This window comes from Leuciscus leuciscus (genome assembly GCF_965113295.1).
Source record: "Leuciscus leuciscus genome assembly, chromosome: 16".
NCBI classification, from domain to species: Eukaryota; Metazoa; Chordata; class Actinopteri; order Cypriniformes; family Leuciscidae; genus Leuciscus; species Leuciscus leuciscus.
The window spans coordinates 32,342,852-32,358,753 of record NC_138740.1 but is presented as its reverse complement, the minus strand read 5'-3'; the positions used below and the strand labels follow the sequence as shown (position 1 = coordinate 32,358,753).

General features: G+C 36.6%; 1 protein-coding gene across 2 annotated transcripts in view; it reads left to right on the top strand.

Moving 5' to 3' along the window:
• ap3b1a (adaptor related protein complex 3 subunit beta 1a) overlaps positions 1 to 15,902 on the top strand; it is a 59,852-nt gene that overhangs the window by 38,002 nt on the left and 5,948 nt on the right. For both annotated transcript variants that reach the window (XM_082141578.1, XM_082141577.1), the window contains exons 23-26: positions 2,662 to 2,890; positions 6,067 to 6,151; positions 9,569 to 9,666; positions 13,229 to 13,367. In XM_082141578.1, the coding sequence (XP_081997704.1) occupies positions 2,662 to 2,890; positions 6,067 to 6,151; positions 9,569 to 9,666; positions 13,229 to 13,367 (551 nt within the window). The remainder of the gene's footprint in view (positions 1 to 2,661; positions 2,891 to 6,066; positions 6,152 to 9,568; positions 9,667 to 13,228; positions 13,368 to 15,902) is intronic.

The following is a 15,902-nucleotide window of genomic DNA, read 5'->3' as shown; positions in this document are numbered from 1 at the left end:
TCATGGTGATTGTAGGTGATGGGCAGGCCCGTACAGAAGCTCTGCAATTATTTTGTTAAATAATTGTATATTAAATAAAAGGTTCATTAATAGGTATTTAAATGTATATCAAAATAAACAATATAAATACTAATAATTAAAATAATAAAAAATAAAATAAATTAAAATAATGTAATATTATTGTCCTATTAAAACTTTAACATCATGAATCAAAATATAATATTTTGTCATATTAATATCAATGTTATATAAAAAAATTTGTTTTATCAATTATTTATCTGTTTTTAATATTATTTAATAATAATATTTTATGTATTTTATCAAACTACAATATTTTATAACATTTTCAGCTGTTAATATGAGTAAATAGTAGTATTTTATTTATTTAAATATTTTAGTATTTTACACATTTGACCATATTTAATCATCTTTCCAGAATTTTGTAGATTTCTTTCTCTGCAAAATCAGAACAAATATATATGTTTTATTTGGTCCTGGTGTTGGTGTGTCTTAATGTTAAAATTTTTAAAGTGGTGAAAACATTACCGGTCCGCGAACAGAGCCTTGAGGCACTTCAGGAATCAGAACCTGAAAGGATGCAATTGTTCATTACACATTTTTTGTTTATTTCCATTGCACTTTTTTTTTTTAGCTTTTATAACATCCGGCATCACTCTATGAGAGAACTCCAGTATTGGGTTGCAAATGGAATCCATAGCTCAGAGGGATTGCTGGTGTTGAAGACCGAGCCGCAGCCAATAAATAAATTGCAGGCAGAAATGTCATCCCTGTCCAGGTGTTCAGGAGTGCTGTGTAGAGCCAGAAAACTGCCATCAGCCGCCAATCTGTTCTGCTGTCACACGAGGTAGAGAGAATCCAGAGAGTCAGGAGTAATGCATTGAGACGTCAGTGGTCTTTCCACACTCGTCATATCGATGGCAGCCGGTGTCACAGGACGCAATTCAGGCATGACGATTGGCCTTTCTTTTCTTTGGGCCATTACAGATTTTTCTTTTTAAATCAAACTATTGTAGTAATGTGTGAATGTTTGTGACAAGGGATGCACTAATAGAGACTTTTTTTGCTGAAACAATTGCGGATGATTCTTTTTATGTTATTGCTGAGAGTGGATAATAGTGGTAATATGTGATGTCAGTAAGCTTTTAAGTAAGTAAACTTTTATTCAGCAAAGATGCATTAAATTGATAAAAATGACAGTAAAAACATTTGAAATGTTACAAAGATTTCTATTTCAAATAAATACTTTTGAACTCTTTCATCAAAGAAAGTCTCCACAAAAATATTAAGCAGTTTTCAACATTTATTAAAAAAAAGTAAGAAATGTTTCTTGAGCTGTAAATCATCATATTAGAATGATTTCTGAAGGATCATGTGACACTGAAGACTGAAGTAGTGATGCTTTGGTATGATCTCCCTCTTTATGTAAGGTCAGTAAAGTCACTACCGAAATTTAAGGCCATGTTAAAAGCAAATATTTTAAAGACTTCCTGGGCATCTTCATGATGGGTGTTTAAACATTATCTCGTCTATGTTCTGTGCGTTTTCTTCTTCTCTGTACTCTTATTTTTGTGTTTTTTAGTGATTGTGAAGCACTTTTGGCAACAGCTGTTGCATTAAATGTGCTAAATAAATAAATAAATGAATAAATAAATGAAATGAAATGAAATGAAATGAAATGAAATGAAATGAAAAAAAATTCAGCTTTGCATCTCAGGAATAAATTGAATTTGAAAATATATTCAAATAGAAAACTATTATTTTAAATTGTAATGATATTTCACAATATTACTGTTTTTACAATATTCATATATTTGTAATCAAATAAATGCAGCCTTGGTGAGCAGAAGATGTTTAAAGCGGTGAAAACATTACCGGTCCGCAAACAGAGCCTTGAGGAATCACAATATGAAAGGAGCCAATTTTTCATTACACATTTTTAGTTTATTTCCATTGTACTATTTAAAAAAAAATAATACAGTTTTATTGATTTGGAAAAATATTTTTTTATAACAGACAGTACCTGATTCTAATATAGTTGAGCAAAAGTTAAAACGTGACTTAAGGTAATTTAATAAGAAATGGGCTCAATTTGTATGTGTGCAAGAGAATGAATGTATATACTGTACCTCCTCTTTTTTTTCCCATGTCGCTCCGTGTGTATAAAGATGTTATGAATGTGAACATTGACATTTTAAGTCAAGTCATCTTCATTTATATAGCGCTTTTAACAATGTAGATTGTTCCAAAGCAGCTTTACATTGATAATAGGAAATTTAAAGTAAAGTGTTTTGGCTTTATAGCAGCTCTAGAATAAAGTTATTGTGTTAGTTTGATTGATTCACTTCCGTCGCAAAGATCATTAGTTATTAACTTAGGGGGCATGCTTAAGGTTTTTGATCAATTGCAAAAATAATGACTTTCATACAGGTTTTCACAAACACTTCTTTCATCTTTCATTGGTCAGAATTACGTCATCTTTAAATAATTAGATCAACCTGTTTAAGACCACAGTATAGTCTTTATTATTACTTATTTAGTACCACAAATTATCCAGAAGTCACTGCTGCTGATCATAATGACCAAATTTCTTTTTGACACATATTGTTCTTTCCATTTCTAATATCCTGGGCATGTACGCAGGCGAGTTCTCCCGTGTTTGTGCCGGAAACCTCCCATGAGCTGCTCCACAGGATGACTGGTAAAGGTCTCTCCGCCCAGTACCGCTTCACCCGCCAGCCCTGTATCTATGGCAACAGCATGGTGTCCCTGCAGCTGACACTGAGCAACAACAGTGAGCAAGCCCTCGAGAACATCCACATCTCTGAGAAGAGTTCCAGCGGACAAAACATCCACCGCTTCAGCGCTATCGGTGAGCTTAACACGCCGTGTAACGCAAAGGAATAGCATGGCATTCATAGCGTGGAAAATTTGACTTTCTTGCTTTTGTTTGAAATAAGAGTTTGAAGTATAAATCGTTCTGAAATTGATCACATTAAAACATAATCATGATCAAATATGATCACATTAAAGCATAAACAGCCCCGTTTGCATATCAATGCCTATTCTGCAACTACTACTACTTTTCCTCCCTCCAATCATCCATCCATCCCTCTATCCCTCCAATTATCCATCCATCCCTCTATCCCTCCAATCATCCATCCCTCCATCCTATTCCTCCAATCATCCCTCCATCCTATTCCTCCAATTATCTATCCATCCCTCCAATCATCCATCCATCCCTCTATCCCTCCAATTATCCATCCATCCCTCTATCCCTCCAATCATCCATCCCTCCATCCTATTCCTCCAATCATCCCTCCATCCTATTCCTCCAATTATCCATCCATCCCTCCAATCATCCATCCATCCCTCTATCCCTCCAATCATCCATCCACCCCTCCAATCATCCCTCCATCCCTCCAATCATCCATCCATCCCTCCAATCATCCCTCCATCCCTCTATCCCTCCAATCATCCCTCGATCCCTCTATCCCTCCAATCATCCATCCATTCATCCCTCTATCCCTCCAATCATCCCTCGATCCCTCTATCCCTCCAATCATCCATCCATTCATCCCTCTATCCCTCCAATCATCCCTCCATCCCTCTATCCCTCCAATCATCCATCCATCCTTCCATCGTTGTTGTTTTTACATAGGATATTCTCATTAAGTATTAATATTGTCATTTATTTATTTTTTAAATTATAGTTGTTTTTTACTTTGGGAATTTATTTATTTATTTATTTACTTATTATAAATTATATACTACATTTTATTAACATTGTATATTTCTTTATTTGAATTATTCCAATCATCCCTCCATCCCTCTATCCCTCTATCCCTCCAATCATCCATCCATCCCTCCAATCATCTCTCTATCCCTCCAATCATCTCTCTATCCCTCCAATCATCCATCCATCCCTCCAATCATCCATCCATCCCTCCAATCATCCCTCCATCCCTCTATCCCTCCAATCATCCCTCCAATCATCCATCCATCCCTCTATCCCTCCAATCATCCCTCGATCCCTCTATCCCTCCAATCATCCATCCCTCTATCCCTCCAATCATCCCTCTATCCCTCCAATCATCCATCCATCCCTCTATCCCTCCAATCATCCATTCATCCCTCTATTCCTCCAATCATCCCTCCATCCCTCTATCCCTCCAATCATCCATCCATCCTTCCATCGTTGTTGTTTTTACATAGGATATTCTCATTGAGTATTAATATTGTCATTTATTTATTTTTTTAATTATAGCCGTTTTTTACTTTGGGAATTTATTTATTTATTTATTTACTTATTATAAATTATATACTGCATTTTATTAACATTGTATATTTATTTATTTGAATTATAGTTGATAATAGTTATTTATACATTTTTATTATAGATGTTATTATAATATTTTGAACTATATTATTATTATTATTATTATTATATGTGTTTATATATTTGAATTATAGTTGTTTTTACATTGGGTATTTTTATTTATTTATTTTTACATTGGTTGTGTATTATTATTAATTTCTGTTTTTTTCCTTCTCTTTCCCTTGGGGGACTTTGCCTTCTTTTCACCCTTTAGTTTAATCTTTTTTTCCCCCTGAGATTGTCATGTAAACTTTAAATCAGTTCAGCTAATTACAAACCATCTAAATTTGATAGAATTCAGGAAAGCCATCCAGTTGTGTCTTATGTGTTTGGTAAATGTTAACAGATTTCTCCAGTACACACACGTTCACATGTTCCCCTTCTCCCTCCTTCAGCCCGTATTAATCCAGCTGATATGATTTCAGCCTGTGTATCGATTAGCAGAATCCTATCATCAGAACCAAACACACTCACATTCCCGATGTTTCTTTCTCTCTCACAAAACAGTTCTTGGTCATTCACAGGACAGGTTTGGGTTTTATGACATAAATTGAATCATGCTTGTGTTGGTAAAGCATCACAAAGATTAATTTCATGGCTGTGAAAGGAGGAGAAGAGATGAAGCTTCTTTCTATACTGTGCTTCACTTTCAAATTCAACTCTACACCAACTCTGGGCAGAGGAGCAGATATGTCCTTCCTTTCCTTTCCTTTCCTTTCCTTTCCTTTCCTTTCCTTTCCTTTCCTTTCCTTTCCTTTCCTTTCCTTTCCTTTCCTTTCCTTTCCTTTCCTTTCCTTTCCTTTCCTTCCTTCCTTTCCCTTCCTTCCTTTTCCTTCCTTCCTTCCTTCCCCTTCCTTCCTTCCTTCCTTCCTTCATTTCCATTCCTTCCTTTCTTTCCTTTCCCTTCCTTCCTTTCCTTTCCTTTCCTTTCTTCCTTCCTTCCTTCTTTCCTTCCTTCCTTCCTTCCTTCCTTCCTTCCTTCCTTCCTTCCTTCCTTCCTTCCTTCCTTCCTTCCTTCCTTCCTTCCTTCCTTCCTTCCTTCCTTCCTTCCTTCTTTCCTTCTAAGGCTGCACAATATTGAAGAAAAATGCAATAACTCATTAAATAATGCGATGTTCGATATGCGATACGAAAATGCTTAAAGTGTGTAAAATAAACGTAATATATTTAAAATGATATAACCTACATGTGTTTCACATTCTTTTTGTGACAAGAAAACATCTCTACACCTTCTGAAAGTGAACAGCAGTGTTTTACTAAGAAGTGTTATTTTAACATCAGTGTAAACCACAGGGTTTAGGGTTTCAGGTAAGCGTACATTAGGTTTATTTAACAACAGAAACTGAATAATCAAATGTAAAAAATAAAACACTGCTTAGTCTTCACTGTATGAATTAAATATATACCGATTCTTATTAAAGCTACAAAAGTTATTCAGCCAAGAGCAGTGAGTGATTTTCTTTTTGTCTTTTGTTCATGACCCCAGTTATTGCAAGCTGTTGCGATATGCATATTGTGATATATACATTTGCGATATTTCAATAATTTGTATATATTGTGCAGCCCTCCTTCCTTCCTTCCTTCCTTCCTTCTTTCCTTGATATGTAAACATTGCTTTTCTTATGTTTTTGATTTTGTTTTTGATTTTGGGTGTTTCTCTCCCTCTTCAGAGCGTTTGGAGCCGCAGGCGTCAGTAACAGTGTCCATGGGTGTGGACTTCAATGACTCCACACAGGCTGCACACTTCCAGCTATGGTAAGAGTTCACTGCATACTGCATATATGCCTCATACTCTATACAGCAAATCATATACATCGTTAAGAGGAACCAGAATCATTAAATCTGCCTCTGCCTTGAGTCAATCTGCTTTAGTGGAACTAAAACCCTTTAGATCAGGTAGCTCTGACACGCCTGAGAATGAGGCATGATGGTGTTTGCTTTCCTAAAAAAACAGCATTCAGCAAAAGCATTAATGGACACTCACAATGCGTGCACAATATGATGGCGCTAGCATGTCATTATACAGATTAAATTACTGCTGTTCATTATCCTTACACAGGGCAAAATAAGACAAAATTAATTGTTCCCCTTTTCAATACGTTTTAAAAAAATAAATTATTACCGAATTGTGTGAATGGTAATAATATGCATTACATTTTTTTAATAATCTAATTTGGAGTGATTACACTTCCCCACAAAGCTTGTAATTGTTTTTTCTTTTTTCGATTACGCCGGAGGCTTTTGTGATCGATACAGTGAAATAGCCAGGCGTGAATAACATCACCATAAACAGCCGAGCCGGAGAGAGAGAGCGAGCAAGAGACCGGTAGATTATGTGTGCTAATGGAGCCAATGTGAGTTCAATGACATGGAGACGAGTGGGCACAGGTCAGGCCCGCACGCATGTCTGTGGCCCTAGACAAAAGCCGAGCTCATGGAGTCGGTTTAAGGAGGGATTCGGCCGCTCTCTATAACCGATACGTCAAGAGATTATGCCATATTAGAAAGAAATACCTGGATTTACTTTGCACGTTGATCCCTAGCCCGCTTATTTGGACTCTAAATCTTTTTCTAGCCTGTTTCCCCTCATCACCTGATCTCCGTGGTGACCCTGTTCTCCCACTCCTGGATTCACTCTTTATTGGCTTCCTATTTCCCAGCCTGCTGCTCTTCATGATGGGACTTTAATGTCAGATTTCAGTCTTTATCGGAGTACCTGACAGTCTTCTTTCCTTCAATAGGCCACAGACAGTGAGGATGCTAATCAGTACGAATATGAAAATAGAAATGCCTTTCATTCTCCCCTCTCCCTCCTTCTTTCTATCTGTCTTTCGACTCTCTCCATCTGTGGATCAGTGATGATTGATCCAGTGGGATGGTAATAACAGTTCTGTTTCTCAGCTAATTGACTCCTTACAAAGTAAATTGGCAAACCTGACAATCAATAAGTTTATTCTTTTACTCTTTTGGGATGAGAGGGGGGACCGAAAACAAAATAGATTGGGTTTTAGTCTCTCCTCATGGATGTAAAATGTTGTTACTTCTTTAAAAAAGCGTAAACAACTATTATAACTTACCTAAAATGTTTTACTGATTTATCACATCAATTCCTTAGTTAAGATGAAATCTGAGTGAGTGAGTGAGTGAGTGAGTGAGTATTATTTAACGCAGCATCCGTTTTTTTCCTTCATCCTTTAGCTAGCGCTACATTAAATGATCACGCTATCATTCATTCAAGAACTATTAAACCATTCAACCATTCTTCGGCGTCTTCTATTTTTCTAGCATGAAGAATAAGACGCAAAAAAAGAACTTCAGAGTTGTGAGGACATTGGATGTGCAGGGCTCCAGACTAACTTTTTTTACTAGGAGCGCTTTTGCCCCTGACTGAATTTTAGCAGCGCAAGCAGAAAATATAGGGGCACACCTTAAATCAGCTTGCAATGCAATTATTAATATTTCCCCCAAAATAACTGTAATACTGACAAATTCTCTAATAATAAATAGACTAAACGTACAGATATTACAATATCCAGTTTTATTTTAAGTTAACAGGGCTTCAGACATTTGAGGGCAGCAGCACCGGAGCCACTGAGTTCTACAAATAATATCTGGTAGCACTGTGGCTGACAATAAAGCACTAAGCTTAATTTAGGCTGTAGATGAAATTAACTTTATTATCATTCATATGTCTTAATATTAATTAAAAAGCAAAACGAGTGAAAAAATTGATGATGTTAGGGAGTGAAAATAGCCAATAAGCATCCTACTGTTTACAATGGTAATTGATTTTTATTTTATTTATTTATTTTATTTTAAAAAAATTATTGTTTAAATAAGAGTTTTCCTACATCTTAACATTTTTAGTTTTAGGACAATCTTTGAAGGATGAACAATATATGTGTTGGTCATCACATTAAAAATAACATTTATGATATTATAGTTTTGAAGTGCTGGAAAAAGATGTGTAGTACTTGTAAGCATTTGACTTTTTCTGTCAGAATACCATAGTTATGGTTATAGTTACTACATTAGCCTAAATCCATGGTGAATGTTGCTGAATTGTGGACTGAAAGCCTTCTATAAGTGTTTCTCCTGGTTTCCACGTCAGCGCTGTTTGATCTGATATCTTTGGTTTATAACAGAGAACTCTGCGCCGAATCGGAATGTTTCTCACTGGATCTCGCAGTGATGATGTTATTAATTCTGAGGCGAATTCAATGGATTTCTTCACTGGATCTCCAGAGTCTGGATCTGCTTAGTAACAGTGTCTCGTGATCGAGATCGGCCCGTGACTGGCAAGTTCGGGGCGCTGCGCTGTCTGTTATTGGTCCGAACTAATAAACGGTCTGTGAAGCATAAATGAGTAGCTCATTTTCGTTCCGCTTTTATTTTGTTTGCATTCGCTGCTCGGCAATGTTGTGGTCGCGTCAGCGCGACCTAAATACAATTTTGGTCGCACCGGCAGGAAAAATAGTCGCAAAATGCAACCAATCGGTCGCAGTCTGGAGCCCTGATGTGTCTTGTACGTCAGATCTTAAAGTGACAGCAGGCTAATAAACCTGCTGCTGTGATGTCTGTCATTTAAGGATAATCAAAGAACAAAAGCTTTAAGTTTTAATAGATTTATCTATTTTTAATTTATCATTTATGTAGTGAAGATTGTGAATTGTTTGATAACTTTATTGATTTCCTGTATATATCCTACCAGTTAGATCAAATATTTAAAATAACGGTATGTTGTTTCTACATTAATTTGGTGATTTAAATGTGAAATTATTACAATATAAAAATATATTAAAAACTTCAATGTAAAGTGTGATTCATTAAAACATTTTAATCGATTGACAGCACTAAATGTATATTACAGTTTAATATAACTTTTCTCTTCTTCTCTTTTCTCTGGAAAACAATCCTGCTATTTTTTTTCAGGATTTTATTTTCAATAGTCAGCATTTATTTGAAATATAATTTCTTTGTAACACTTTAAAAGTTTATACTGTCACTTTTGATAAATTTAATGCATCCTAGCAGAGAATTCATTTCCAAAACTCTTTTACTGAGCACACACTTTTGAACAGTATTATGTGTATATATATATATAGAAGGGAAACATGGGAAAAGATGGACAGGTGTGTAGTGACCTGATGGTTCTGTTCTCTCCTCCTTCAGTACTAAAGAAGATGAATTCAGCGTGTCCATCCAGCCTGCGGTAGGAGAGCTGCTGCTGCCCATCACAATGAGTGAAGCAGACTTCACCAAAGAGCAGGGTAATACAAACACCTCTTAGCACTTACAAAACACAACACTGCTGCTGTAAAAACCTACAAATAACACTTAAACACCTCAAAAATACAGCACTGTCTCTTAGAAACATCTACGGACCACTCTCAAACACCTCAAGAACATACTACTCAGGGCTGGGTGATACTCAATATATAAACGCCATTTTAAGCCCATGCTTAGGGTGATATTTCCTCGGCGTCTTCTATTTTTCTAGCATGAAGAATCATAATATTTCCACCAAACGGCCATTACACCCAACTGGAATTAAAGTTTCAAAATCAAAATCTAGATAACGCTGTTTTTCACTCAGTGAACAAAAAGAAGAATGTTATTGTTTTTATGCATATAGTAATAAACATTGAGGGCCAGAGTTGTGAGCTATGATACAAACAAATGTTTGAATCAGAGTTTTGAACCAATTCACTTAACCGATCATTTGATTCATTGATTCTGTTGCATTGACCTTACAAACGACGATAAGAGACTATATTAAAACATCTTTTCTTAACATTGAAAACTTAATGGGCAAAAAAAAAAAAAGAAGCATGAAGTCATTGGAAAAGTCATGATGTTAATTTATTTAAATAATTGTGAATATATCATAAAAAAATCAAGATTTTGCCAAGCCTAAACAGTATGTCTTAAAAAAAAAAACTCATATGCATGTGATCCGTTCCCATATTCACACACAAATGCGCTCCAGAGCGGCTTGGCCCAAACATGTTGGGAAAAGCAGAGACCCTCACACACCACTTTGAGTGTGTGCAGTGTTTAGTTGATGAACTGGCTGAGTGCTGGTGACAGGCGTGCACTGCTGAAAAACTCAAATAAAGCAGCTCTTTACATATAAATCTGGTTATTTAAACACACACACACACAATCTCTCATGTAATACTGTCCCCGCTCTTCGAACTGTCCCTCTGAATATAACCGCTGATGCAGAAAGCTCAGACAGCCAAATCTGACACACATATACTTAACATGTACACCGCGAGCATCTCCGCTGAAGATGTCCACGGAGATCTAGGCCTGACACGTGACCCGTTCTCCGCAGGAACCTGGAGAAACTATTTTGCGGTGAACTAATTGATGTGAATGCGTTTATTTATTAAATCAGTCCTTTTAACTGTTTCAAGTCCTGAGTAATTTTCTCAATTTTAAAATGCTTTTTTCTGCCTGCTTACAATGGCTGCCTCCAAATTCGCATACTCTGAGTATGTACTTCTTTTGAAAAAAGTAATTACTTTGTAACCGTTCTTTATAGTATGAATGTGTGTACTATGATACATCCATCATAGTCATTGTCAGTTTTGTTGCTGCCATTCACAACTCCTCTAAGCATAGTAAAGTGTCCATCAGAAGCACGCCTTTCCTTTACTGTTTTATAAAAACTTTAAATTCTGAAATACTTCTCTTTTTTACAGTGTTTTTCTCCTACTATATAGTATGGCGATTTAGGATGCAGCGAGTGTCTCAACCGATCATGTAAATTTGGGGTGTTTGTTTGTCTGACCAATGACAGACTAGCTACTGGGAGACCTGTTTGAAAACAGTCATTACTTTTAGCTTTTTTAGTTATGTTAGTGGTGCAGAAATTAACTTTAAACTTCTCCTGATCAAATTTGTTCCTCCTTCCTAAGGGCAACAAACCGTTCCAGCTAATAAAACCAAACACAGGCATGGGAAAACCAAATAAATGGATGCCAAGAGAAGAAAAGCTTGGTTTAGCATGCATCTGGTTTGTTCGGATGCCTTTCGGGAACACACACACCTGGCCCGTTCGAATACCTCTCTCCGCTTTACGGCCCAACATTAGGCCGACATAATGAAGCAGACGCTCTCCGAAAGAAGCGGCGGGTTTGATTTTTCATTTACGCTCAATGGATTCCTGCCTTGTCTTTTTAGAGAGCCGCCTATACCTTCACTCAGGACGACACGCGTGCGCGCACATTTTAATGAGAGAAGAGAGTGCTTCCCGCCTCACTATTTACAGACGAGGAACAGGAAGTAAGATGCTTTTTATAGCCAATCATTTATTCTTAATTGGGTGCTGTGGCAAAGGCTTTTAGCATAAGCCACGCTATATTCATTTACTCCACATTTTCTCTACAATAGAGCCTAATGGACAGATTTAAGACTTTAAATGAGCACTCTCAAAAACCTTGCCCCCTGAACGAGCGAGTGCGCACGTGTGTGTGTGTGTTTGCACGTATCACTGTGCTCTCTCGCATTCACACCGTTTGAAAGCCACGCTGAAGTGGCTCGTAGTTTGTGCCTTTCAGAAAGAAAAGCACCCTGTCTGTCTGTGTTTTTTTAAGTGAAACACAACATTTTCATTTAGTCCAGTTTGGATGCATTAAGCTGTATTGTCCGCACACGTTTCCTTGGAGAAGCAACGGCGTTCTGCTTTTATGTGCTTGTTACCGCTCGACGAGGCTTATTCACGCCATCTCCGGCTAATGTCCTGCAAGGTCGCCGTGTTTCTCCGCTCGTGTTAGTCTTAATCAAGTCTAGTGGTCCAAATATCGCATGCTCTTACCGAAGGCCGAGATTATTTTAACCCCGCACCTTTCGTTCTGTGCTAGTTATGTTAAATATGAAATAATGCACATGTATGCATGCTAGATGTTTCTTTCTATAAATCCGAAGTGTGAGTTTCCTAAAAGCTTTTTCTGGAAGTGATCACTTTAGTTTAAGATTGATTTAAGTTTTAAGATTTTAAAAGGGATAGTCGTCATATAATTCAGACATTTTTTACTTATGTGATTTTAATACTTTTGGTCATCAAGGATGCGTTAAATCGATCAAAAGTGACAGTAAATACATTATAATGTTATAAAAGATTTCTATTTCAAATAAATGCTGTTCTTTTGAACTTTCTCTTCATCAAAGAATCCTGAAAAAGAAACGTGTTCCTCAAAAATAAGTAACACAACTGTACAAAAATAAAAGTAGAAAATCAGCATATTAGAATGATTTCTGAAGACTGGAGTACTTTTATTAGGAATAATTGTATTATTGTACAGCACTTTGGTCAACGCTCTGTTGTTTTAATAGTGCTTTATAAATAAACTGAACTGAAATGAACTAGTAATAGCTGTAAATAAATAATATTTCACAATATTACTGCTTTACTATATTTTTGATTGGTGAGCATAAGGGACTTATAAAAAAAAAAATACTTCTGACCCTAAACTTTTGAGTTTGAGTGTGTGTGTGTGTATGGACAATCACATTTGCTGTTTTTCATTAAAGAAGGTCATACAGGTTTGGAGTAAACTGAAGAATTTCTTTAAACTATTCCATTCAAGGCTTAATTTTTCATCTCTTAACTTCATAAACAAGCCCCTGCTGTTATATTCAACAAATATATGCAAGAAACTTACATAATTATGGCTCTTGCAGTTTAGAGTCTAACTTGGGCTCCCAGAACAAAAATAATAATAAAAATGATACGAATTGCTGACTTTTTCAACTGTTACCTGAATACCTCTGTAGAGCCTAGATTACTCAAAGTCTAAAACTAATGATTATTTGTGTGCTCAGGTAAACTGGTGGGCATGAACGAGTCAACGGCAACAATTACCACAACGCCAGAGAACATCTCCAGCCAATCAGTAAACAGAAATGTGGTGTCTGCCGCCAACCTCGGTGTGATTCCATCCAATCAAGAGAACATACACAGGTAAAGAAAATGTCTTGTTTCTTACAAATAATGCTTAATATGCCCAAGTATTTTATGTAAAGTATTTTATATGAGTTTAATAGATTTCTCCGCTCTCCAGGACTTGAATTTGTGTGTTTATGTTTTATCTAGATATAATTTCAGGACATTTCTGCAGAAAAAATGCATAAAAGTTGCATAAAACTGACAAAACCTACTTTTGGGAATGTCATAAAAAGGAAAAGTGGTTTATGTGTCAGTTACACATCAGTCAGTTATGTTTCTTTCTCTTAAAATGCAGTTATAGTTATAGTTAGGCATAGGGATGCTTGTATTTCTCGAACATTTACAGAGATTAACAGTTTTCAGAGTAATTACTATAGGACGTCTTTCTGACTTTGTAAAGGAAATAAAACAATCTGAATCTGACTTTGTAAAGGACTATAGCAGCCAAAACTTTCTTACACGCACAAACACACACACACACACACACACACACACACACACACACACAGCCATCTTGCTGACACACGGACGAACTTATTTGTCTCTGTCTCATATATGCACACAAACAAAGTGACGTTTGGTCTGTACTTTGGGTCGGTCTGATGTAGGGTAATTTAATTATAAAATATGAGCAAATATGAAAGCACCTTGAGAAGCATTAAAATCTTCCTCACAAGGACACACAGCACACAGGCTGAGTGGAAATCAATGCCTGCAGGTCTGTGGAAAAGGCCTATATTTCATTTAGAATACGCAATCGGGCAAATGAGAGCGTGTCATCAATCACACGGCTGTTTCTTAACAGACATACTGGGGAAAAAACTCCTTTATCCTTCCTCTACAAACCTTTAGACACTTTTACACTAACAAACATATGAATGAGATGATCAATGTGAGTTTCCATTAAGAAAGTTTCAGTTAACAAACTTTAACAATGGCTCTGTTTTTTTTCCGGTTTTAAACATTGTTGTAATGCAGTTTAGATGTTAATTACATACTTGTTCATACACTTTTACCAAGTAACGAGAAATATATGGTCTCTTTTTCCAACTTTGACGCCTTTTTAATAGTATACTTTTCTTGTAGAGGTCATTATTAACATGTATGCACAAAGTTCTGCACTTTCTGTGGTTAATTGTACCTTGCTGGTGTGGTAGAGCTAATTGACCCAGTTCTTCAGTGGATTGTGGGTGTTTGTGGGTTGCAGTTGTTCAGTTTGGCAGCAGGGGGCAGCACTGCTTCTGTCTAGAGCCGAAGCTGGAGAATGCTGGGAATCCAGGAGAGCAGTTTCTAAATGAGCTTGAAAAACAGAACTCTGTTCCTGTCCTCCTCTAGATTACAGAAAGAAAACATGCTGTCCTCTCTGCTACTAAACAGAGACCGAATGAATCGCAGCTATTCTCACTTTTGTTTTTTAGCTAGCCAAACCAAAGCAATAACAATCAGCCATATCAGTAGGCTTATTATAGATAGATTTTTTTGTGTGTGTGTGTGTTTAGTGATAAGAGACGTTCACACTACACTTTTCGTTCCATTGACTTGGATCAAACGCGTACGAATGCCGGAGACCAGAAACACAAGCTCATGCGAAGTTTAGCTAAAATTCAAGTTTGGTGAACTCTTAGCTGGATTAAAAGACTGCAAACTTGAAAGTGGAGTAGATTGGATGTTTTTACATTTTGGATTTGATTATTTAAAAAAAAAAAAAATGTTTTAGCCGTAACCAGGCCTTTATATACAGACACTTTTACAAAGTGAAGCATATTTGTTATATGTGAGCAGTAGCATCTGTCCTTCTTTAGAATGTGGATTGGGATTCATCAAGGGTTTGTCTTAAGATCCTTTCAGTACGTTCTTCACCAAGTCTTCCCAAGTCATCACTATCAGCTTTTAAAGAGGCTTGTGATGTCTGTCTCCCGGTCCTCTGCTCTCCTACAGCAGGACCAGAGTGTTTCATGTCCGTTTACGTCATATGTCATGCACGCTCTTTAGTGTATGTGCACTTCTATCCTCTGTGTGTTAGTTAGCAGCTGTGTGAGTGGAATTTGTTTTAGAGAAGAGGAGAGAAGCTTGTCCTTCATTCTGGAGAGGGACAGCTGGTCATCTGGTCACTCACATTAACCTCTATTAGTACAGAGGACTCTTAAAACAGACACACACGCTCACACACAAACATACTTGGCACGGACATTTGGCAATTGATGACTAATACCCTCTCTGCAGACTTGAGGACATAGAGGAACAAGATACCAGAATAAGGCTTTACCATATGGTGCATCCGGTGCAAAACATTTGCTTTCAGTGTTTAAGAACATGACTAGGATTTTGTTTAAGGAAATGTTTTCTGGCCTTTGCAGAAACGTGAATAGGAGATTTGAGGAAGTGAAAGTGGTCGACCGATATGGGTCAGTGATGGCCAGTACCAATCTTATTGAACTAAATAGCTTTCGAATCTCAAGAAAGCATGTAAAAAATAAAGAAAATAAATCATTTTTTGCAACATAAAGAATATACATTTTATTTTTATCGACATGTTCAGGATAATTACGG